The sequence below is a fragment of the Antechinus flavipes genome, chromosome 2 (assembly GCF_016432865.1).
Source record: "Antechinus flavipes isolate AdamAnt ecotype Samford, QLD, Australia chromosome 2, AdamAnt_v2, whole genome shotgun sequence".
Classification (NCBI taxonomy): Eukaryota; Metazoa; Chordata; class Mammalia; order Dasyuromorphia; family Dasyuridae; genus Antechinus; species Antechinus flavipes.
Window position 1 is genome coordinate 142,546,513 of NC_067399.1, and position 25,271 is coordinate 142,571,783.

At 42.5% G+C, this 25,271-nt stretch overlaps 1 protein-coding gene across 4 annotated transcripts in view; it reads right to left on the reverse strand.

Moving 5' to 3' along the window:
* PEBP4 (phosphatidylethanolamine binding protein 4) overlaps positions 1-25,271 on the reverse strand; it is a 257,467-nt gene that overhangs the window by 123,768 nt on the left and 108,428 nt on the right. For 3 of the 4 annotated variants that reach the window (XM_051975716.1, XM_051975715.1, XM_051975717.1), the window contains exon 4: positions 5,156-5,254. The exons of the other annotated variant lie outside the window; for it this stretch is intronic. In XM_051975716.1, coding sequence (XP_051831676.1) covers positions 5,156-5,254 — 99 coding nt within the window. The remainder of the gene's footprint in view (positions 1-5,155; positions 5,255-25,271) is intronic. 4 annotated transcript variants of the gene reach the window in all.

Below are 25,271 nucleotides of genomic sequence, written 5' to 3' on the forward strand. Positions count from 1 at the left end.
TGTTTATTTGTTCTAAGCTCTCTTTGTTATCACTTGTGATATTCTTTGTGGAAAGTATTAATATCCCATCTTCATGAATTCAATATTCCCATTAATAATAGACTCTAATGAAAATACCTGCGTGAAAAGCCCTAAGCACTAATTTCAAAGACAAATAGAAAAGAAGCCTATATATGCATTTTTCTGAAAGGAATGATACAAAGTTATTGATAAGTTAATTAGACTTTCTGTTAAAGATTATTAGATGAATCAGACCTAAAAAATATATCCTCCTAAGTAAAAGCCAAGGATATAGCAGTGGTGGGAGAAAGAAAACCATTTAATGTTCTGCTAGAAATTTCTCCCAAATGAGGACTTTCCAGAAAAGGTGTAGGGTAGGGGAGAAGGAGGAAGAGGACACTGATAATACATATATTCATGTAGGGTTTGGTTCCAAGAAGCTCAGTGTTTTTGCCATCCCTCTCTGACCCCACTACTATGTTAAAGATTGAACAATACTATAGGTGGGGTTCCAAAAATTGATTGTTTTCACTCATTCTATATGGGAAAAGGAAAGCACATTACTTTTCTCATTTTACAGAAAGGAAAAATGAGGCATGTTTCTGACTTGATCAAAGTCACATAGCCAGCAAGTTGTATGTATCACATTCCTTCTGACATCAAGTCTAACGTATAATAGTGTTTCCCCTGTGAACGTAAGAAGGTTTCTTCTTCTCAGTCTTCCCTATTTTCCCATCACTGACACAGTTCTGGGTCCAAAAGAAGTGCCATGTGTTGATGGAAGAACTGGATACAGAATCCAATGACTCTGAATCTTAGTCCTTCCTACTGTCTACACTCTATCAAAGTTTTTCCTAATCCAAACTGTTCAATTAAATTCAATATACATTTATTAAGACCCTCCTATGTGCCAAGAACTATTCTAAGGTTTGGGGATAACAAAAAGAGGCAAAAGAATCCCTGTCCTCAAGGACTTTACAATCAATCCAGACCACATGCAAACAAACATCTACAAAGCAAGCTATATATAGGATAAATAGGAAATAATTAGAAGAGTTGGAATTAAAAGGAGTTAGTTAAGGTGGACTTCCTATAGAAAGCGGGATTTTTGTTGGGATTTAAAGGAAACTGTTGGGTCAGCAGACACTGCAGAGGAGGGAGAACATTCTAGACAGCCAGAGAAAATGTCCAGAACGGAGAAAAAGAGCGTCTTGTTTGTGGAATATCCAGGAGGCTGGTACTGCTGCATGGAAGTGTGTGCTTAGGAGAGGAAGCTCACAAGGATGGGAAAGGGAGGAGGGGGCTATGTTACCAAGGGCTTTGAATGCCAAACAGCATTTTGTATTAGCTCCTGGAGGAAATACGAAGCCAGGGGAGTTTATTTAGTAGGTTAATGACAAGATTGGACCTGTTTTTAGGAAAGTCCTTTAGTGGCTGAATGGAGAATGATTTAGAGGGAAAGGCTTGAAGCAGCCAGACCCACCACCAGGACAATGCAAGGCAATTACCAGGCATGAGGTAATGATAGCCTGCGTTAGAGTGGTTAACAGTGTCAGAGAACAGAAGGGACATATTGGAGAGATGTCACAAAGGTAAAATCAATGAACCCAGGCAACAGCTTGGGTAAGGGGCTTAGAGATACTGAAGGATCCAGGATGACTCCTAATTTGCCAGCCTGAGGGATACGGAGGAAGTTAATACTCTCTACAGTAATAGGGAAGGTGAGAGGGGAGAAAAATAACAAGCTCTGTTTTGAACATATTTGGTTTAAGATGTGTCCTGGACATGCAGCTTGATATGTCTGAAAGGCAATTGGAGAACCAAGATTGGGGGTCAGGAAAGATGAGGTCATGTGAGGTAGATTTGAGAATTACCATCATAAAGCTGGAAATTAAACCCACAGGAGCTGATGAGATCACCAAGTGAAGTAGTGTAGAGGAATGAGAGAAAAGGGCCCAGGACAGTACGCTGTGGGACTCCTATGGATAGAGAACTTGATCTGGAGGAGGATCCAACATAAGAGACAGAGAAGGAGTCAGAGAGGGAGGGAGAAAACACGTGGTGTCTCAAAAAACTAGAGAGAAAGGAGAAGCAAGAAGGAAAGAGTGATTAACAGTGTTAGCAAGACTGGGCAATAATCAAAAATGGTTTTATTTTGGCTATGGCAATTCAGGAACACCATGATGGGGACCGGAATTTGCATTAGTGGACAGAATGTTTGTCCTTATGAAACTACAGATTCTTGAAATATTGAGTTAAGCTTTATTTTATTAAGTCTAGCCCATCTTGAGTTGAAAAAAATTGACTTTGGGCTTCTCTCTGTATCAGATTCTTCCCAATCCACCTTCATCTTCCTAGTCTACATTCCTCAAGAGCCAAGACTTCAAATTGTGCTGTAAGGAAGGATGCACTGGAGAGAATCTAGTCATTCTACTACCATGTTACATAACCTCAGCTGGACCCTCACAGCTGCCAGGCAATCTTGCTACTCACTCCCTTACCACTCTCCAGAGTGGGCCTCCCAAGCCTTTTCATCTTTCCTTAAATGTCCCATGCTCTTCACCTCCCACTCTCAATTCTCCCCATCTGAGAACTTTGCCTTATAATTTAATGAAAAAAAAAAAAAACTGAGGCCATTTATGGCGAGCTTCCTTTTCTCCCTTCTTCCTCATCTCCTATCACTCAGATATCTTCTATCACTATCTCCTTCACCCCCCAAAATGTATTTTTGATTGGTGGCCAACTTTATGGTAATGGGTCTCTTTGAACTCACTTAGACTGGACTTTAGATGACATTCATACAATCTATTCCCCAGTCCATATTGGAAACCTTTCTAACTTGGTAAGAACTCCCAGGGCTTGTACTGCATTTGACATAACTGCAAAAGTCTGAAGTCACTGCCTTCAGACCATTCAAGAGTACTGGATTAAGTTCTGGCTATCACGTTTTAAGAAGGATACACACATGCACACACACAAAAAGGGCCACTCACAACCATACAATGCAATGAAGGACCTGAGGAGGTAGGGCCCTGTGTCAAGGGATTGTATTGGTTTTGTTTGGCGCTACAAAATAGGACTAGGTACAATGGGGGAAATTGTTCAGGCATTTTTAGTTTGATATAAAGAAAACCTTCATAATGTCTGTAGTTATTCATAGAATGTGATGATTTGGAAGGTAGTGAGCTCCCAATCACTGGATATTTTTAAAGAGAAATGGCATAATTACCTGTCAGGAGTGTTTGAGAGAGGATACTTATTTGAGTATGGGTTGAAACAAATGAATTTTTAGGTCCCTTCCAATGATGAAATTCTATGATTTCAACTTTATATGGTTTAGAAGCAAGACCCTTGATGATAAAAGTTTTATAGTCTGATAAAATTTTGTCTGAAGCTGGCAGTTGGGGAAATACTGTCCCATTTCATGGTGCCAGAAGAGGCTTAAAGAAGGACCCCTAGATTACATGACGGCCCTTTCTCCCTCTGGATCCCCCTATATCCCGTAGGATAAGATGGACACTTTTTGCATGGCCCCTTGGAATTCAGGGCCCATGGGGAAGGGCAGGACCTAGGGGAAATAGTTGCACAAAGCCACCATTTCCTGTTTGGCACTCAGGCCAGGGTCAGCCGGTGAAAACTGGTCTGAAACTCAACACCCTTAGCTGGGGTGGGGAGGGCTGAGAGACTGGTCCCGGCAGTTGTCTGCCGGACAACTGCCACCTACTCCATTTTCTAACTTGGGCTGCTGATCTTGGCTGGCCCTTCCACCCCAAAGATGTCATAAGAGAAAATAACCCCACTGCGAGAGCTTCAGAGGAGACAGAGAGACCATCTTGTTTATCCGGAGGCCCTGTTCCATTCTAGAGTGAGTCTCTAAGCTAATGTTGCTTCTGTGGTCCAAAGGCACAACTTCGTGGACTGGCCAGAGTCAGGAGATTAGATTTTAGTCACAATTTGCCACATTCCCTTTGCCAAATCATTTTCACCCTATGGACCTCACTTTCCCCGTCTGAGAAATAAGGATGTTTTAAGGTCCCTTCCAGCTCTGACATTCTCTTGTTCTAAGATTCTAGGAACTTTGTAGAGAATAGCCATTGGTCTTGCATTAAAGCACAAGAGGATATTCTATAACCCCAGAGTGTTATGGAGAGTCACTCCTTCCCTTCTGTTATGTGCCCCTTCCCTTAAGCATGCCAGCTGGCTCATCTCTGACCTGACCCAGAGGCAGCAGCCCCTACAACAAGCCTGGCTCCAACGCTTGCTTCCTTTTCTTTCTCCTGTCTCCTTCCCTCCTTGTGAACTCTTAACAAAGCTGTTCTATGCTCTGGTTCTATGACCGCCCCCTTAGTTGAGAGGCTTTGGATAAGGGATGAGCCTGGGCTCCAACATTGCTCAACCCTTCCTTTTAGAGAGGAGAGGCAGGAGATACAGAGTAATCTCTCTTGTCAACAACTAGAGGGGCCAAAGTTGCTCTTTGGCAGATGGCAACCTATATAAGCCAGCCATGAGCTGGGAGCTGATTTTCACTTATCTATGTATGGCCTCCCTTCCCCCACTTCATTTCCTGCCTCTTTCAGGAGCTATTGACCATTTAAACTCCATTCCTTGTCCAGAAGTCCATTAAGTAAATATACAGCCCTGCAGTTCCAGCTAGCATCTTCAGACCCCACCGTGGAGCTACATTACCCTCCATACAACATATGGAAGAAAGGGGCCAGGAGTTGAGCCTAAAACTAGACCACAACAATTACAAAATACACGCTTTACCCCTGTTCAGCCTGCTCAGACCACCTCAGGAGCACCAGGATAGAAGAGCTGCCCATGGGAACCATTCTGATTAGAGCCGTCCCAGATTCTACCAACAGGACCCACCCAAATGTTAGAGAGCCCTGAAAGCCTGGCATTTGGCTCTGTAGCACTCCAGCTTTCCTCCCCTGCCCCCAGACATCAGTCAGGCTCTGAAGGACATACTTTGATTTAGAAATGCAATTAGGAAATGAAGGGGGTTGTGGAGGACAGGTGGCTGGTGGGTGATGGCAAGGGCTCTCGGCTTATCCCAGACTCCTCTCCCAAAAGGGAACATGAAAACACCAATCAGCTCAAGCTTTTAGCCATCACCCTTCCTGGATAAGAAGGTACTGCTAAGTCTACTCACACTGATATCAGTTATCAGCCAGTGTCTCCAGTAGCGATTTTTGGGATGATACCTGCTGGGGGCATCGGGATCAACCATCATCAATACGTACTTCTTATTCTGAAACAAAAATTCATGAGAGAAGTCAGTGCCATGGGTAACCAGGGCTTTGGTGAGAATAAAACAAGGCTCTGACCGTCCCTCCCTCCATGCTGCTCTCATGACCACCTCTCCAGGGGCTGACATCACTGACATTGCTTGGATGCAAGATTTGAGGTCTGTTGAGTGGGAGTAGGAAGGCAGGATGCCTGGATCTCCCTTTGATGGAGGAGAATCTAGTAACCAACAAGTATTTACTGAGCTTTTGCCATGTATTCAGTACTCTATTAGACACTTTAGGGGACACAGAAGACATATAAAATGGGTTCCTGCTCTCAAGGAGTCCAGAGGCTGAACACACTTATACAGACTTTGGAGGAGCCATGAAATGATATTACATAATACAAATACTAAAATGTGGATTACAAACCACAAGTGCTTTATGTAGTATTTCAGAGATGAGAGTAGGCTGAATTTAGCAGGAAGAGTTTAATGAAAGAAGTGGGTTTGGAGTGGGGCCTTGGGTAGGACTTAGGTGGGGAAGAGGGAATTGGAGGGCATCTAGGACAGAGGGAATGATGTGAGCAACCTCAAGATGAGAATCAGAGAGGGAAGAGGGATAAAGTTGGGTAGGTAGAATATAAAGCTTTAAAGAGAGGCAGGATTGTTGTTATTCAGTCATGTCTGAATCTTTGTTACCCCATTTGGGATTTTCTTGGTAAAGACACTGGAGGGCTTTGCCATGTCCTTCTCCAGCTCATTTTACAGATGAGGAAACTGAGGCAAGCAGGGATGAATGCCTTACCCATACAACACAGCTAGTAAGCATCTGAGGTCAGATTTGATAACTAGATGGCACAGTAGTGCTGGGCCTGGAGTCGGGAAACCTCATTTCCCTGAGTTCAAACCTGGTTTCTGACACTAGCTATGTGCATTGTCTCAGTTTCCTCCTCTGTAAAATGAACCACTCCATATTTCTGCCAAGAAAACTTCAAATGGGGTCATGAAGAGTTGGATGTGACTGAACAGCAACAAGAAATGTCCAGAGGCTGAATTAGATCATCTCTGAGACCCCTTAGAGTCACTCTGAGGTGGCTGACCAATGCTCCCAGTAATCCTTCTCTAACCCTTAAAGTCTCCTCCAGATCATCTCCGGATTTTGCTCCTAACTACCCATCCCCCTTCAAAGAGCTCAGCAGGAAAGAATGGGCTTTTGTGGTCCTGACCGTCGAATCTTTTGTCTCTGGGTGCCCGGAGTGCTGGTTCCCAGCCCTGCCACTAACCACATCCTTCAGCAGGAGCTCCCAAACACCCTCGCAAATGCTGGGGGCTTTCCACCTCAGCTTTCTCCCTCCTACCGGATGAAATGGGGCATGGGGAGCTAGCTCCAAGCAGGCTCCATAGAGTCTGTCCCAGGCTCCTCCGCCCGGCTTTTGTGATCACTGGAGCATTTGCTCCAGGCAAAGAAGGAGAGGAAAGGAGCCATTCTTTTGAATAACCCGACATGTGCAACCGATTTCTGGCCATTCCAATGGACCAGTGCAGAGAGCAGAGAGCAAAATGTGTGCTACTAAGGCAGGTATGACCTGCTTCTCCAGAGATTTTTTAAAAACTGTTCCATGTGAGCTTGTCCTGACTGCTCAACAGACAATGTCCGCCCTTTGAGGGCAGGGGCTAGTTTATACTTCTAGCCCCTAGATATGACTAACCTCTTCAAATGAATTCAAATGAAGGGAAAAGGGATTGATAGAATATGAGTCTGTCCAGTGGCAAGAAGATAAACTCTATGTAATTTCAAAATTGAATCTCTTATTTATGTATAGACTTGCTGATAAAGTTTTGCGTGCCTATAGTGATAACACAGAAGTCTCCGAGTGAGAGAAATCCAAAATTTGGATTATAAATTTTAGTGCGGAAACATAAGCAAAGATTATGGATTTTTCTCTATTTTTTTTTCAGGGAAGGAAGTGCAATTCCACAATGATAATATTTATAGCTGATATTTATATAGTGATTTAAGGTTTTTTAAAGTGCTTATATGTTTAATTCCTCTTCTGAGATGGTGAGATTGGATCCCTAGAAGATTGTTATTACTTTGGATTCTGGGATTCCCTGTGTATCTGGGCTTCAAACATTATAGCTCATGAACCCTCATTGGTGTGCTTTACCTTGACAGTTAGCCAGTCGACATAAAATGCAAAAGCATTATTAAGATGGCATAGTAAGAACAGCAGTGATAAACCATTCTTCCCACAAGCCTGGGGCATTCTCTTTTTAACATTTTTTTATTAAAGCTTTTTATTTACAAAACATATGCAAATGTAATTTTTCAACAATGACCCTTGCAAAAACTACTGTTCCAAATTTTCCCCTCCTTCCCCCCACTCCCTCCCCCAGATGGCAGGTGTCCAATACATGTTTTTTTGTCCCCCACAGGCAATTGGGGTTAAGTGACTTGCCCAGAATCACATAGGTAGGAAATGTTAAGTGTCTGAGACCAGATTTGAAATCAGGTCCTCCTGACTTCAGGGCTGGTGCTCTCTCCATTGTGCCACCTAGCTGCCCCCAATACATGTTAAAGATGTTAAAATATATGTTAAATTCAGTATATGTATACATATTTATACAGTTATCTTTCTGCACAAGAAAAATCAGATCAAAAAGGAAGAAAAAAATTGAGAAAGAAAATAAAATATAAGCAAATAACAACAGAGAGAGTGAGAATGTTATGTTGTGATCCACACTCTGGTCCCACAGTCCTCTCTCTGGGTGTAGATGGTTCTGTTCATTACTGATCAATTGGAACTGATTTGGTTCATCTCATTGCTGGAGATGGCCAGGTCCATCAGAATTGATCATCATATAGTATTGTTGTTGAAGTATGTAATGATCTCCTGGGTCTGCTCATTTCACTCAGCATCAGTTCGTGTAAGTCTCTCTCCAGGCCTCTCTGAAACCGTCCTGCTGGTCATTTCTTACAGAGCAATAACTTTCCATGACATTCATAGACCACAACTTATTCAGCCTTTCTCCAACTGACGGGCATCCACTCACTTTCCGGTTTCTGGCCACTACAAAAAGGGATGCTGGGGCATTCTCTTTGACAAATATACACCGAGTCTGTGGGAAGAGTGGGTACAAACTTATAGTTCAATAGTAACGAGGCAAACATAGGGAGAACTCTTGTGACCAAGGCTAGTCACTCTGCAGAGTTCTTAAAAAGCTCCTCTGTGGACACAGAGCAGCTCAGGATTCTGCCCTTTATAAAGCACAGTCTCTCTCAAATCCACAGCTGATGCTCTTCTCTGCTGCCAGAGGCCACACTCCGTCAAGCTGCTTTCAAAGCTTTAAATGCCTGCATCTCTGCATCCTTGTCTATCTTGAGTATATATCTACCCCTGCAACTGTGCCTTCTACTCTCTGAAGGTAACTTTTCAACTACTGGAAGGGGTATGTGTCTCCCTCTGGGTAAGAAGCTTCACAGCTACAAACTTTGGCTGATGGAGGGAAGGGAAGAGAGAAAATCCTGTTCTTTCCCTTCCTCCCCTTTTTCCCTTCCCCTCTCTGCGATGAAGAATTGGGTTCCTCCTTGACTACCGGCTCCTGCCAGGACTTTTGAACTACTCATGGTCTCCAGAGCTTAGCTATTTAAAGCCTTCTGAGTCATAGCCAATTTTTAGTCCAGCCAATCTGTTGCATCTTCTGACTCAATTAGAGAGAAGTACTCATACTTGTATAGGGATTATTGAATATTAACACATTGTTCACAAATCTATAACTCATCATCTATGACTATATCAACTCTGTAGTCCCAAAAGGCAATGCAATGCAGTGAAAAGAGCAATAACTTCAGTCAAGAGGATCTAGGTTCAAGTTCTCCTCCCTTTTACATGTAGTATTTCCTTTGGTCCTCATAATATTTTTAATCTCATTTTGTAGATGAGGAGACTGCGTCTCAAAGAGGTTAATGAATCAGGATTTGAGTCTATCTCATCCAGCTCCAAGTCCTGCAAGGTTTCTACTAATCATCCTTTTTTTTTAATATAAGGGAAAGGAAGATCAGGACCTCTATGGGACATCTAGCACAACACGAAGAATAGAAAAGTACTTTAAATCATGATTTTTTGGTTAGAATTATGAATGTATTTCACTCAAAGTGGTAGAGCAATTGCAGGTCTAGTCCTGGATGTCGTACTGCCCATTCTTGTGCCATATTCCAGTATCGAGAACTATGTCTCTGTTAGGAGCAAGGAGCACCAAAGAAAGCAGAAATGAAGAAGAATTAGAGTTCTCCCATGCTGCATTTACTCAGAAGTCTGACCTACAATTCTGGTTTATGAGTGAACTTGTTTCAAAACCAGCATCTCCATATTCACAGCCTTTTTTTTTTTTTTTTTTTGAGTTGTGCACACCCTGCCTATTAATTCAATTTGCTGGATTTTTCTTGTTATAGCTGACCATGGTTTCAAATTCTTATACTCAGTCACTAATGACTGACTGGAATATAGTTAGTGAATGCATGGAAGTATGCTATAGAAAGTAGAAGGAATCTAGTCAAAGAATGCACAGGCGCAAATGTAACAAGCAATATGCCCATATTTTCCAATATGGTATCTTGGTATCTTTGACACAAGTACAGATGCCTGATTTCTGGCAGATAACCATCAGAACATTATCTTCAAGGTAATGCTTAGCCAAGAGTTCAAAGAGGTCAGCTGAGGTTTAACTTGAGGTTTAACACAAGGTTGGATAAAAGAGGCAGTGATAGTATAAAATATAAAAAGGCATACATTTCAGTGGATACCAACAATTCGTGGAGGGGAAAAAAAGAAGAAATATCATGATAAGAGCCTACTCTAGTTCACCCCTCCAAGAGTAGGAAATGTAAAATGAGTTCTAGTAGCAGATCACAAAACTGGCAAGAAGAGAAGACATACATATAATTATGATTGGAAATTTCATTTATTCTGCTATTATATATATTATATATGTGTACATATATATATGTGTATATATATATATATCCTTCAGCTAAGAGCAGAGATGAGAAATTACTCATCTGCCATTTTACTTTCCAGATAGAAATGATCTCCCCATCAGTTTTAGGCACTTAAAAATACTAAATGTATGAATGAATGAGTAAAGCACTTATTAAACACGTATTTTAGGCAAAGCACTGTGCTAAGCACTCAAAGATACAAATAGAAAAGCCAAGCAGTCCCTGTTCTCCAGGAGTTCTCATTCTAATGGAGGAGACAACATAGATGCAAGGTTCTAGCTGCAAGTAAGGTGGAAAAGGTCTCTATAGTCCTTAGGGTGCTGTGGCAAAACAGATGGAAATGCCTCGTTTCCACTGATAAAATGATAACAGTTTCTGATGTTGCATTGTTTGACTATATCCTGGACCTTCAATAGCTGTGGCTTTGACACCTACAGGAGTAATCACCATGCTACATCTCCACAGGGATGGCAGCCAGGATGATGGTTACAGGCAATGTGCTGATAAAAACCTTGAAAATAGTAATTCTTCAGGATATTGGGCTGTCTCTACCAAAATCTGAAAGGGATGGTCCAAGTAGTTTAAATTTAAGTTGCCTGGGACATTCTGTCTTCTATCTCTCCCTCCGCCTAGGTTGGTTTCCCTTTCCTATTATATTGAAGAGAAATTGAAAAAGGGAAGTGATATTGTGGCCAATAAGAAGGAATTAATAAAGGAGTTAGAAATAACTTGGAATCTTGTCCACACGATCACAAAATTCCTGCTAGATAAGGATGGGAATGCTGGTCATAGATTGAGGTCTACTTCAGACATTACAGGAATGGATTTCCAAGCATTCCGAGAAAAAAAAAAGCAAAAATTTGTGGCCTGATTTTCTTAAGGACAAGTTGATTTAAGAGGATTGGGAGGCTCTCAAGAATGAAAACCTGAAGACATAAATGCAAATTATAATAATTAGAAGGAAAAGTAGGAAGAGTCTAAAAAGAACATATGACTGCACAGGGGTTAATCCAGGACTTCAAATTTTTAAAAGACATATAATAGATAGAAGCAGGAAGGTAATGGAGAATGACTACAAAAGAATGGCATGGTCCTATAAAAATAGGAATGTGAAATCCTAGAATTACCCAAAGGTTGCATAATTTGTGTGCTAAGTCAACAAAAAGGGTGTCTTTTTTTTAAAGTAATGTTGGGAAGAGAGAAGGGGAAAAAAAAGAAGAGTTATATTTACTGATGGAGGGAATGAGATGATGACAATGGACAATACAGTTTTCCCTTTAGGTAAGTGAACCCTTTCTCAGACCTAGTCTATTTAGAGTGATTTTTATGTAATGCAAATTTGCCTGTGGAGGCAGGGAAGGGAGGGAGAGAAATAGAAAAGGGGGTCATGCTCCAGTGGAGGGAGGGGCAGACATATGGTTCAAGAACACAGTGGGGTCCAGGGACAGAGCAGGAGGGGGAACATGCAGAGGCCAGGGCCAGTCACATGGCCAGAATCAAGAAGAAGGGAGCAGACATGTGGGAGCTGCCAACAGGTGACAGACAGGGGCTAGGGACAGTCACAGTAGTCAAATGTGGACAGAGGGAAGACAAATACAGGAAAGGGTTGGGGGAAGAGGGAGGAGAGGCAGGGGTTAGGGCCAGACATGCTGGAGGGGAGCAGAGTCAAGGAGAGAGAGCACAATTCTGGGCTACACAAGTGGTTTTGTTTTTTTGAAATGTGAATTTCTTTCAGAATTCTTTACCTAAAATCTAGTTTCTATAATGTGAATTTACATAAATCAAGAACTGTTTGTAATGAGAAGACAAAACTCTTCGATTCCTCTTTTGTTTCTGTTGATAAGAAGAATGATATTCAGAATAAAAAGGATAGAACAAAAAATGTGTAGCAGGGAACTGAAACTCAAGCTAAGTAAAGATTGGGAAAGAGAAAATCTAAATGCCCTCAATGAGTTCCAGTGACCTGGTCTAGTGAATTATGAATTCTGTGGATGTGTTTGCTGAACCACTGTTGGTGATATTTGAGGAATCTTGGAAAATGGAGAATTGCTACAGGATGAAAGATGTGCAAATGCTATTTTGATTTTATTAAATGGGACAAGAAAATACAATTTTCAAATTTTGATATTGATTCCTGGTAAAAATAGATCATTTAAAACGATAGTTTTTATTTACTCAAAAAGGGATTCAGTTTCCATTGTGAGGTAAAATGGATTAATTAAATTAATGCTGTCAGACTGATGAGGTTCAGCGCAGAGCAGAGACTGACCAGCTTTGTTTTCTTTATTAACTAGGCTGATACCTCAACAAAATGCTATAGATGTGATATACAAATGTACCCAGGAATTCAAAAATCATTTGCATATGACTCTCCTTATTGATAGAGGTTGTTAATTTACTTCTTTAGCCTCATGAGGGGTTTGGAGTTAGAAAGAACTTGGAAGAAGAGAGATCCTGGTCTTCTGGCTTTCAGCTTCAAGAGAGATATTTTATATTTCCTCCAGGGAGAATCCTGAAGGGAGAGAAAGACTCCGAGAAAAAATTGACATGTTGAAAAGACAGCACTTCAATCATGTCCCCATCCCTAGCTTATCATACCAGAAACTTCAGAGAATTTCTCCGGTGAGATCTCGATCTCCCTCCCTCTGTGTCTCTTTCTGTCTCTCAATCTCTCTCCTACTCTTTTTTCCAGTAGGACAGCTCATTTACTCTGTGCTTTGCTAGGTATCCTCATGTACTTAATACCAGATTTCAGTGTGCTATTAGCTTGAATAAATGGATTTATTTCCTACTTACCATGTGTGACTTTTGTGTAACAAATTTGATGGAAAAGGAATGGAGCCTAGGATATATACCTGGGAACCCTTCTGAATGGGCTTTGAGGTCCTGGTTACTTGTGGATTTATACATGATACGTGATAATCTCTCAAAATAATCTTGTGGACAAAAAAGATCTGGCTTGGAGGCTGGAACAGTTGGGTGGATCCAGAGCCGATTTGCTAGCCAAACGCAAAGCATATTGATTAATCTATCTATCAGGACCTGGCAGAAAACCTATAGAGTTAGCCATAGGATTCTGTCATTGGCCCTGTTCCGGTAAACTTTTTTAAATCAGTGATTTGGATGAAGACACAGATTACACTCTTATCAAATTTATAGATGACATGAAGTTGGCAGGGCTATCTCTGACAGAATAATGTTCCAAAAAGAGCTCACAAGTTGTACTTTTAATGTGGGAAAGATATGGTTAGACAATATTTCACTTGGAAAAGATCCGGGGGTTTTAGTGAATTGTAAGCTTAATAGAAATCAACAGTACAACATGGCAGCCAAACTACCTTATAATAAACAAAGAATTAGAGAATGTACAGTTGGAAGGTCTCTCAGTGATGTTGAGACCAAGCTCCGCCTAACAAAGAGCAGTGTCTATAACATACCCAACAAGGATTCAACAAGCCTTTGTTTGAAGGCCTCCGATGAGGGGAAACCCACTCTCTTTGGAGACAGCCTGGTCTATTTTAAGGCAGCTCTAATTGTTAGGAAGGTTTTTTTTCTTATATTAAGCCTAAATTCGCTTCTTTGCAATTTCTACTCATTCCCTAGTTCTACCCTCTAGGAATAAGCAGAACACATCCATCACTCATCCGCATGACACTTCTTCAGCTACTTGAGAAGACAGGTACCATGCTCTGCCCCCAAAGTCTTCCTTCTCTGTCTCTAGGCTAAGCATCCCTGGTTCCTTCACAGATGTGTTAAAAAAAATCCTTTCATGATTCTGGTCGCCCTCTTCTGGACATGTATCAGTGTGGCTAGATCTTTCTCCAAAATATGAAGCCCAGAACAATACTATAGTTGTATTCTCATCAGGACAGAGACAAATAGCAGTATTTATCACCTCCTTATTACTGCACATCATGCCATTTTAATGAAACCAAACTGAATTAGTTGGGTTTTTTTGGGTATGCCATGCCATATTTTTGATTCATATTAAACTTCTAGTCTACCAAGATCCCTAGATCATGTTTAGGCAAATCATTGTCTGAACCATGCTTCCCCCATCTTGTATTTGTCTTGGGAAGCTGATTTCTGAGCCCGTCAAAAATTTTTACATTTATCCATACTGAATTTCATCTTGTTCAGTCTGGCACAATATTTTAGCCTGTCAAGATCTTTCTGAATTCTTATTTTTCCTACTCTGCTTCTTAGTAAATATGCTAGATCTCACTTTCTTTAGGAACTTGGACTAGATGACTCCTAATGTCCATTCCAGTTTACAATCTGTGAATTCTGGTGCAATTATCTGGTGTGTTAGCTATCCCTCTCAGATTCATGTCAACTGGTGATCTGCTAAGATTTTTTTTTTTTATTTTGCTGAAGCAATTGGGGTTGTGACTTGCCCAAGGTCTGAGGCTGGGTCCTCCTGACATCAGGGCTGGGTGTTCTATTCACAGTGCCATCTAGCTGTACCAGATTTGCTAAGATTATGCCATCTATAGACCTTTGTCAAAGTCATTGATAAAAATGTTAAATATAGACCTAGGTATTCTCCTAAAGACATCCCTCTAAATTGGAACCATAAAATGAAACCATTAATGACTCTCCTTTGGAAGTGGTCATTCAACCAGTTACAAATTAACCTAATTATACAAATTTCTAGCTCTCATTTTTCCATTTTTTTCCACAAAAATAGTATGAGAGATATCAATATCAAATGCTTTATGGAACTGTCTGTGTAGACATTATAACTACAATAATATGAATGAAAAGGTCAAAAATCCCCAACTGTCCTTATAATGACAATCTTGGCTCTGGAGAAGGCTTGAGAAAATATCCCTCCCTTCTTCTTTGGAAAAGTTAGGGGGATGATGATGGATATTATGGCCCATACTGTTAGGCATGGTTGATAAATTGGTTGATTTTGCCATGTCTGTTGTAATGGATAGTCCTGAACTTGAGTCAGGAGGCCATGGTTTCAAATGCTACCTCAGACACTTACTAGCTGAGTAATCATGGATGAGTCACTTAATTTCTATGTGCCTTGATTTACTAATCTACAAATAAAGGGCTTAAGAGGATAGATCCTTTCTCATTTTAAATCTATGATTCTATGAATCCAAATTGTAATGAAACAGATTTCAGTTGGTTATAAAGAGCAACTTCCTAATAAATAGAGCTGTCCAACAATGGAATGGTCTGCTTCTTAAAGAAGTGAGTTTCCTGTCACTGGGGGTGTACAAGTGCTTGGTGGAGGCTGCTATAAATTCTTTCAGCAAGGGTTGGATTGTGTGGCTTTTACGTATCCTTTATATTTCTAAGAGTCTAAGTTAATTGAGGGTGAACCAAACAGTGTCAATATGTGACCTGGTCAGAGAATCCCCTTTGTCCCTATACTTTGTGTATTGCCCCCAAGCCAGCTCCCAACACAGATTTTAAAAAAATGAAACTATTTGCTTGAATCACATGGCAATTTAATTTTTCAACAGCTTTTGGCATAGGTTCTTACTGAAAGTCTAAATAAATCCCCTCTGGGACACATGTTTATTCCTCAAAGAACTCCAGTAGAACATTAAGACATGAGAACCTCTCAGTAAGTCTGACTTGATGTGCTGTTGATGAACATATAAAATACTTCTGTCTTGTCTAATATAAAAGTGAGATCTATATAACAGTGAGTAGCTCTAAAGTGGTCCTGGGAAGGTTTTCCTATGGAAGGGATAGCTCTTTGGCAGTCCTCTGTCATGGAGACTATTGGTTCCTTTAAGCTACACATATTAGCCAATTGTTGAGTTTTATCTTTGGATTAAAATTGAGGTGGGAAGTTGACAGGAATAAACATCTAGTTTGCCAGTTGGAGCCAGAAAATTCTTGTACACTTACTACTACTAACTGGCCACCTCCAACTTATTTCAAATGACAGTTAAAATGGGAATTTCTATTATCTCTTCCCTAGTAAAAAACCAAGAGGAAGCCCATACACTGCCTGAGCACTTGTACCATTGCATTCCTGAAGAAGTCCCACCAATTCTTTACCTGATGAACATGTTTAGGAGACCTTTCCTCCCTGGCTTTCGTAAGGTGGGTTGGGGGTCTTTGCTTTGTCAGCTTACTTGAAAAAAAAAACTTCACTCTGGATTTCCATTTTCTAGAAAATTACTTTCTCAAGTCAAAGAGAAGACTAAGAAACTCTTGCCTTATTCCCTGAATATTCTCCTTTCTCTCCCTGGTCCACTCTCCTGAAGGCCAGTTGTCACAACCCCCATGTCTATAGACCAGAAGACACACCATTTTTTGCTTTTAATAGAAAGTCCATTTGGATTTAGTAGGCAGAAGATGAGATCAAACGAAATAATATTTCAGAAGTATTTGGCCCTGTGCCTGGCACATAATAGGCACTTGATAAATGCTTGTTCCCTCCCTTGCCTTCCATTGTCCCCCAATTGGATAAAGGGGAAAGCCCAGACCTGCCACCATTCCAGGCAGCCTCCTGGAATTGGAGCATTTCCAATAATCAGAACCCCATATGTTCCACGAGCCCTTTCAGGGCTAGGATGTGCTCTCACATCTGTATTCACAAGGAGACCTTGTGAGCTAGGTAGAGCAGGTACCACCAGCCCCATTTTGTAGCTGAAGACGCTAAAGCTCCGTGTGATTAAGTGCTGCTTGGGGTTAGCCGTGAGTGGAGAGCCGAGTGAGGACCCAGATCTGGGGCTCTGGTTCCTCCTTTGGTGCGGCTAGCCTCCCACGGCACTGCTGTTCCATAGGTAAAACAGTAAATGGTGATTTGGAACCTTAGTCACTATTTCACAGGCTCTGTCACACCAGGCCTGCGTGGTCCTCCCTTGGAAAGGCTGACAGTATTCTAAAGTACTCTCCCCAAAGTTTTCAAAGGTAAGGGTACATCTTGTCTCCATCTCACAAACAGAGAACCTGAGGCACAGAGCGGGACAATGGCTTTCCCCAAGATCACTCAGTGAGTCTGGCAAAGAGTTAGGAATATCTCTTAAAGGCCAGTTTCCTAGAACCCGTCTTGGACTAAACATTTCCCAGACTTTTCCCCAGGTTTTGTTCTGGGTTCAGCATCCTTCGCCGGGAGGATCATCACTCTCCCCAAATACCATTCTTTCTTCCCAGGAACTCCTAACTCCGCCCAGATGTTAGCCTCCTAGGTACTAACTCTGCTGGGGGACAACAGCAACCTCAAGAGACCAAGCCCAGACAATCACCCCCATCTGGCTGGGCTTGGTCACCCCCAACAAGTGTGAAAATACCACCTTTGCAGGCCAGAATCCGAAAGAAATTGGGAACCTGCTGTTAGCTACATTCCCACTCCTTCTCATGTTTGCTGTTATTTTTTAACACTTTTTTTTTTCATAAAAGCACTATCCTCTTCCCCAGAGCTTGCCTGTAGCGAAGGCATGGTCTGTACAACTGCAATTATTTCAGAGAACAGATGGAGTGAGGAGCAGAAAGTCTGTTAATAGTAATAGAAATGCTACATGTTAACCTGGACAGCACATGATGACAGTCCCATGACTACCCGTTCTGTTCCTACCAGCTGGGCAGCCAAAGTAGGAATGAGATATTCACAAACAGCCATCAGCCACGTAGCCACCTAAAGTTAGAACTCAGATTCCTTCACACCGGGGGCCTGGGGGACCACAGGGGCTCAGGCCTGCAGCCGAAGAGGCCGGTCGCCCCTTGGGCCCGCTGGCCCCAAAGCATCTCGCCCTCCTTCACTTCTTACCACGCAACCCCCCGACCACCTAGGGCCCCCCTCCCCTGACAGGGAGAGCTGGCCAGGGGAGGAGGGTGGGGGAAGGGAAGACTCTGTAGCTGTCTGGCCGGAAAAAGAGCCCTCCAAGAGCCGCTCAGGCACTAATAATATGCCCTCGGCCAGGAAGTTACAGAGATCCCAGCGTGGCAAACTAAGCTTGGCTCCTCAGCACGCCCGGCCGGAGGTCGAGTCCTTCATCTATTTTGTGTGCCGACCCCTTTGGTAGGATCTCTGGGGTCTGTGGACCCTTCCTCAGAACGCTGAGTGAAGTTCCCAGAGTCCGGGTGAAGAGCCCCTGGCCCAGCTCACTGAGTTGGGAGCCGAGGTTTGGTTCCCAGAAGCCGAGACCCTGGCAGAGACACGGTGAGTCAGAGCTGGCTACAGACCGCAGCCGAAAAGACGGGTTCTCACTCACAAGCCAGGCTTCTCTTCCCCACTCTGGCAAGTCCCCCCTCTGTGTGTACGGCACATAGGAACAGCCTCCCGAGTCCTATGGAGGGGCTCGTTACCATCTAGCGGGTTCCGTGTTGATTTTTAGCTGGGCGCACAGAGCCCAACAAAGCTTACAAAATCGTGGCGCTTTCTGCGCCTCATTTGGACCGGTCTGCAGAATGGCTTTGGAGCAGCCTCAGCGCAGTGCCGACCGAAGCCCCCCGGCCGCTGACTCTAATGGTCAGCCGCTGCCCGGGGCTCTGCGGACGCCCATCGAAGCGGGCCAGAAAGTGGCTTCTCCCAGCCAGCTTGAGACTGCAGATGCTGTGGAGGGATTTCACCTCCCTAGGGGACTGGGTAGCGCAATGGCAGAAGGCGCTTGACTCAGAGACACCATTACATGTTGCCAACAAGTAAATCTTTGTAGTCTATATGTTTTAAATTTCACAAATGTCCAGAGATTTAGGTGTGGAGTGGGTTTTTGGAATGCAAACAAATACCGTATAGTCAAGAATATAAGTCAACTCCAATTTAATTTCTTAGCTTACTGGGTTCTGCTTCCCTCTCTCTCCTTTAATCCAATTCAACAAATATTTACTAAATGCCAGCCCTTTGCGGGGTTTCTTATTTTGTGCCAAACAAACCAGTTCCCTCTCTCAAGGAGCTTATATTCTACTGGAGTGGGGAAAAAATATTTGGATAAATATAAAAATAACAACTCATGTTTAAAGAATGCTTTAGGGCTCATGAAATACTTTTCTCATAATAATGGGGTGAAGAAATTAGCATAGTTATCATTATCCCCATTTTACAAGTAGGGAGATGGACCCATGAATGACTTCCCCCTCCCCCTCCAGCTCCCATAATATTTCACTCATTGGAAAACTTTTTGCTCCATGCCTCCCTAATACCTATGAATAGTCAATGCAGCCTGAAGCTATGGCCCAACCTGGATTCTGATTGGAAACATGATTTTTAAGCTTCAATTTCAAAAGAGATCAGCATATTCTAGACCAGGAATTATTGCTCTGGGGTTCACAAACTTTAAAAAAAAATTGATAACTGTTGGAATATAATTGATTTCTTTTGTAATTTCCTGGCTTTTGTTTTATGCACTTACAAATATTATTTGGAGAAGTCCCTAGGTTTCATCAGACTGACACAAAAGAGGTTAAACAAAATCTGCCTTAAACTGTTGTGTTGGCTGAGAGGAGTCCAAAGTGATTTTTTTCTTATTCTTTTTTTTTTCCTGAGGCAATTGGGGTTAAGTGACTTGCGCAAGGTCACACATCTAGGAAGTGTTAAGTGCCTGAGGCCAGATTTGAACCCAGTCCTCCTGACTTCAGGGCTGGTGCTCTACCCCCTGCAACACCTGCCTGCCCCCCAAAGTGATTTCTATAATGCTCTATAGTTGCTCTGTTGAGATGCTAGCCCTTCCTATACTGCCAATTGCAAGAGGTTCCCTAGTACCTTTCTGTAGGTTAACCATCATCTTCCCCTCCTACTGTGCTGGGGCAGGGGTGGGGGTGAGGGGGAGAGGAACAGAGGGACCTTAGTTTTATTATGAGGCTAATAAAAGACCTGCCAGAGATGGTAGTCATTTGGGAGTGATTATAGAGAGCTTTTAACACCAATTTCAATTTCTTTTTATTCTGATGACATGAAATGCCTTTTGCTTTGAATTCATGTATCACATAGCTTGGTCTAGTCTAAAGAGATATGTTGGTAGGGGCTTTGAGCTGGGAATCTGAAATATCAATTTCTCTGACAGTATCACAGACCTAGATGTAGCAGACAGGTGGCTGCACTGAGGGATCTTAGAATACATATGAATGGAGAAACTAAAGCTCATAGAAACAAGGCCATATAATATGGGGGTGGGGTGGGGAATTTGGACCCAAGTTTGTCTGATTCCAGTACCAAAGTTCTGGTTTCCATTATGTCACGCGACCTTTAGATAATACTGAGGTAATCTGAAGAGGACAAAAGTACTAGAAAGTGGGGAGAGGGAAGTAGCTTCACAAAGAAGGGATCTCCTCAGAGGAAAATAAGTTATCTGAAAAGTACAGATAAGAGTAAGTTGGTAAATATTGTGTCAATGAACAGAGGTGGGAGATGGGATCATGTTTGGGGAAGAGTAGTCCATTCGGGCCAGAATGAACAGCATATGATGAAGAGCCTCATGAAATGAGGCTGGAAAGGTAGGTTGTAAAGATTTAAATGCCAAGCTAGGAAGATTCTGCTTGGTTCAAGAAACAATGGGGAGCTACTGAAGGTTTGGGAGCAGAGGGGTCACACTGTCAGACTAATATATTGGGAAGAATATTTTGGCAGCTGTGTGTAGATGGATTGGAGAAGGGAGAGACTAGAAGCAGGGAGACCAATTAAGAACCATCTGTCATCTGTCAGTCTTTTCAGATTGCTCTCCAACTAATTCTACGAATATCTATTAATCCACAGGTTTACAAAACACGTATTAGTGTGATACTCAGGCTTTGTGATGAAGAGACTTTTCTTTCCTGAACACCTGTAGAGTGTATGAGTATGTCTGCAGGTTGGGGGGGGGGAGAAGGGGGAGCACTTCTCTGCTGTCTTCCCCCTCTCTGTCTGAGCTTATGAAATTCTGTTTCTCTAGGCAGCTCCTCTGATCACAGGTACAGGCAGCATAGTGTGGTGGGAAGGGCAGGACATGTGGATTCACAAGGCTTGGTTTCAGCCTCTGTCTCTACTTATAGTCTGGGTGACTTGGGGTAGAATTTTTCAACTCAGTTTCCTAATCCATAAGAAAGGAAGTGGGTTGGTCTAGGACATGGATTCTTAACCTCATGTCCACAGACCCCTGAGACATCTGTGCATAGATTTCAGAGGGTCTAGGAACTGGAACGGGGGAAAATTACATTGTGGTTGCAATATAATTGGTTTCCTTTGTAATGCCATGTTTGGTACTTAAAAACATTGTTCTAAAAAAGGATTCACTGGCTTCTCCAGCCTGCCAAAGGAATCCAAGACATAAAAAGAGTTAAAAGACTACTGGAGGCAATCTCTGGCCCATTCCAGCTCTCATGATCCTAGGAATGACCTTTATTCCTCTCTGTCCCTCTAGTAACAAGGATAATAGCTGGCGACGGATAAAACACGGGACCTAGTCCAGAAAACCAGAGTGTACATCCCTCTCAGACCCTTACTGGCTGTGTGACCACTGAATCTCCCCGTGTCTCAGTTTCCTCAGAAGTCGGTGCTTGTTCCCTTCCCATCTTATCTACCTCACAACAGACTGGCAAAGGCAAGTATTATCGGCTCCAGCTGCTACAGAAAAAGACCGAGGCTCCTCAAGAATAAATGTCTTACCCGAGGTCCCACTAAAAACCTATTAAACAACGGAGCCAAACTGAAACACATCTTCTGATTCCAGGAAAGAGTTCTATCTGACAGTGTAGTCTTGCAATGGACCAGCCTTTGGCACCTATTGATCTAAGGGCATATTCAGAGAGGGCATATTTTCTTGAAGATCCTGAAGCTTGAATTTAGCCAGTAAGCTGGAAATGGAGAGTTTACCTGTCTACATAAAATAAATAAATAAAAGTCCTCCCTTCATCTAGCATCTGACTGTATCACTGCCAGCAGCAAGGGACTGCTGTCCAAACCTGAGCTTGGATTGTGACCTAAATAAGCAGCCTCTCCAGGGAAAGAGCCAGGTGTCAGAAGTTAACCTCCCCACAGGGAGCAGGAAGACTCTTGACATGCAGAATTTGTTGTAGAGTAGTTAGCAAATCAAAACACCAACCCCCTCCCTCCCAACACTATAATCTGAATTTTGATACCAGGCAACATTGGAAGCTGGGAAGAACAGCAGGATATTTCTGTTAGTTGGATTCAAACCCCTCCTCCATTTCTTTTTGGAGAACTCTGATCCTTTAAACCTCAGAGCACAATCCAATTCGACTGAATCCAATTCACTTCTGACCCTCGGTAGATGTCGGGAAAAACAACCTTTTCCACAAAGGTGCTATATCAGCTACTGAGGAAGCACTAAGCTGGAAGCCAGAACATCTGAACGCTAGCCCATGGTGTAACTAGGGCAGGGAGGCTGCCCCAGGGCTCAGCTCCTAAGGAGAACACAGGATTAGACATGTGGAGGCGCAGGAGCTGGAAATGGACCGGGAGAATTGGGGCCACTGTTGCCACCCACACCACAAGATAATTTGCCTATGAACCTCTGCCTTGCCAGCTCAGCTAAGTGGCTAATCACTCTTTCCCCTAACAGCCCTTCAATTACTTAGGATAATAGGATTTTAGAGCTAGAAAGGACCTCCGAGATCATCTAGTCCAACCCCCTCATTTTACAGATGAGGAAACCAAGGCCTTGAGAGGGGTAAATGATTTGCTTAACCAGGTCTCCTGGCTCCATACTCCATTCTCTTTCCACTGGGCTGCAGCTGCCTCCAGCTCTTCAAGGATAGTTAAGCTTTCTCAGTATCCAGTAGTGAGTGATGGAGAATCAAGAAGAAGCTAGTGCTAGAATCCCCTGGGCTGCCTTCCGTGTTTGATGGGGCACAGCCACCTGTGCTGAGGGCCTTGGACCGTGTCCTACATTGGAATCACAAGGATCTGATCATCCCACCTGATCCCTACCTAGGATCACCTCAATACGGAATGAGAAGGGATCTGAGAAATCCAATCCTGCCCTGGTCCAGGCCTGGAAACTGAGACCCAGAGCCATGGGGCCAGTGGAAGAATTAGAATTCAAATCCAGGCCCTCTGGACTGCACTGCACTGCGGGGACATTGAGCTCTTTTTATTTTTTAATGAAGTTTTGTCCTTTTATCTTAAAAGGCCTAGATTGGAATCCTGATTCCATCTCCTGTATCTTTTGTGATCCCGGGCAAGTCATTTCCATTCTCCAGGCCTCGTTTCCTAATCCACAAAGTTAGGGGGTTCCTTTAGGTGACCCCTAAAGTCCCTCCTTTCTTCAAATTACTTTTTCCTATAGGAGACTCCAGCTGGGGCTGGAAAGACAAGAACAAAGAAGGGCAATGTTTGTCTTTTATGGCTCACACCACCCAGCTGGAGGTTCCCCCAGCCCATGTTCAGCATTCTCCCTCTCTTGCTTTGCCTCATGTTGTCTGCAGTCAGAGCTGTCCCAGGGAAATCTTACACCAGTTTGTGTCTGGGTCTCCACAGATCTTGGGATTTATTCACAACATTTATGCCATGCTTGTTTTAAAATGTACTGTCTCCCCCTTTAAAATGTAAGCTCAGAGAAGGCTGATTCAGAAAAGCCTAGAAAGACTTATCTGAATGATGCTGAGTAAAGTGAGCAGAACCAGAAGAACCTTGTACATGGCAACAAGTTTATGTGATGATTGACTGTGATGGATTTGCCTCTTTTCAACAATGAGATAGTTCAAGGCAATTCCAATAGACTTGGGAGGGAAAGTGTCACTCATCCAGAGAGAGAACTATGGAGATTGAATGTGAATCAAAGCATAGTATTTTTACCTTTTTGTTGTTGTTGCTTGTTTGCCTGATTTCCCCCTCCTTTTTCATGTTCTTTTCCCCTTTTGATCTGATTTTTTTGTGTGCAGCATGATGAATATGGAAATATGTTTAGAAGGATTGCACATGTTTAACCTATATCAGATTGCATGCTATCTTGGGGAGGGAGGAGAAGAAAAATTTAGAACACAAGGTTTTGCAAAGATGAATGTTGAAACTATCTTTTCGTGTATTCAGAAAAATAAAATACTATTAAAATATAAAATAAAATAAAATGCAAGCTCATTGAGAGTAGGGATGGTTTCATCCTTTCTGGTTGTATTCTCAAGGTGCTTAACAAATGTTTATTAATTGAAAAGGGCCCGCAGGATCTATACAACATTCAAAGTAAAATAATGCAAATATTGAGTACAAGACAGCTTTTGTGCAGAGAAAACATAAAGGCCTCAGAGAACCCGTAAAACAATTGCTACAATTCTCATCCCTTTCCATCGAGTATTACCTTACCTAAGACCTTCCGGTTCTCCTGACTCATGACACCATCATGTGAACTAGGCTTCTCTAGAAAGAGAAGTAACCTTGGAACTGATAGGTACTCCTCATCCATCTCATCCATCAGGTTTCTAGGAAGGTAGCCTCCTTCTCATCAGTATATCAGGGAAACAAAAGTCAGGCCTTTTGCTCCATCACTTTGTGGCTTGGATTCCCTGCTACTTCTCTGCCTTGAAGGTTAAGTTTCAGGAACTTTCAACACTTCTCTGGAAAGGTAGAATTTAGTAACCCTTCACTCCCCAAACAACTTGCTTCCCTTTCATATCACTGTTATCGCTCAACCTGAGAAGGCTGGGGATGGGATGTGGGGCCCAAGAACTTTCCTCTCACATTATGAGAATGGAAGCTACGTAGCACCCTTGAATCTCCATAAAAGGACAACCCATTTAAGAATGTCTCTTCTCCTCCCACCTCAGGACCTAGGACCCAGTACTCAGATCTACTCTTAATTTTGTTATATTTTATTATCTTTTTTCCAAGGTGGAAGCTGGTGGGAAAAGGCTCATCCTTCCATTGGAAAGATTTCCTTCTAAAGTCAGCATAAAGAAATAGCTCCATTCACGGTAGTCCATCACATCACAGTTTGAACCAACAAATTCTTTTCTCATCATTGAGACACATCCTCAAATATTTGGTGAAGGCATGACTGTATCCTCACATTGTAAAATCAATGAAAGATGCTCAACAACAGTTCCCTTCTCTGTGTGATTTCACCAACTTGATCAGTAAACTTCCCTGATTGACTCTCTATGTAGTCTATCTAGACAATTATAAAGAACAGGGGT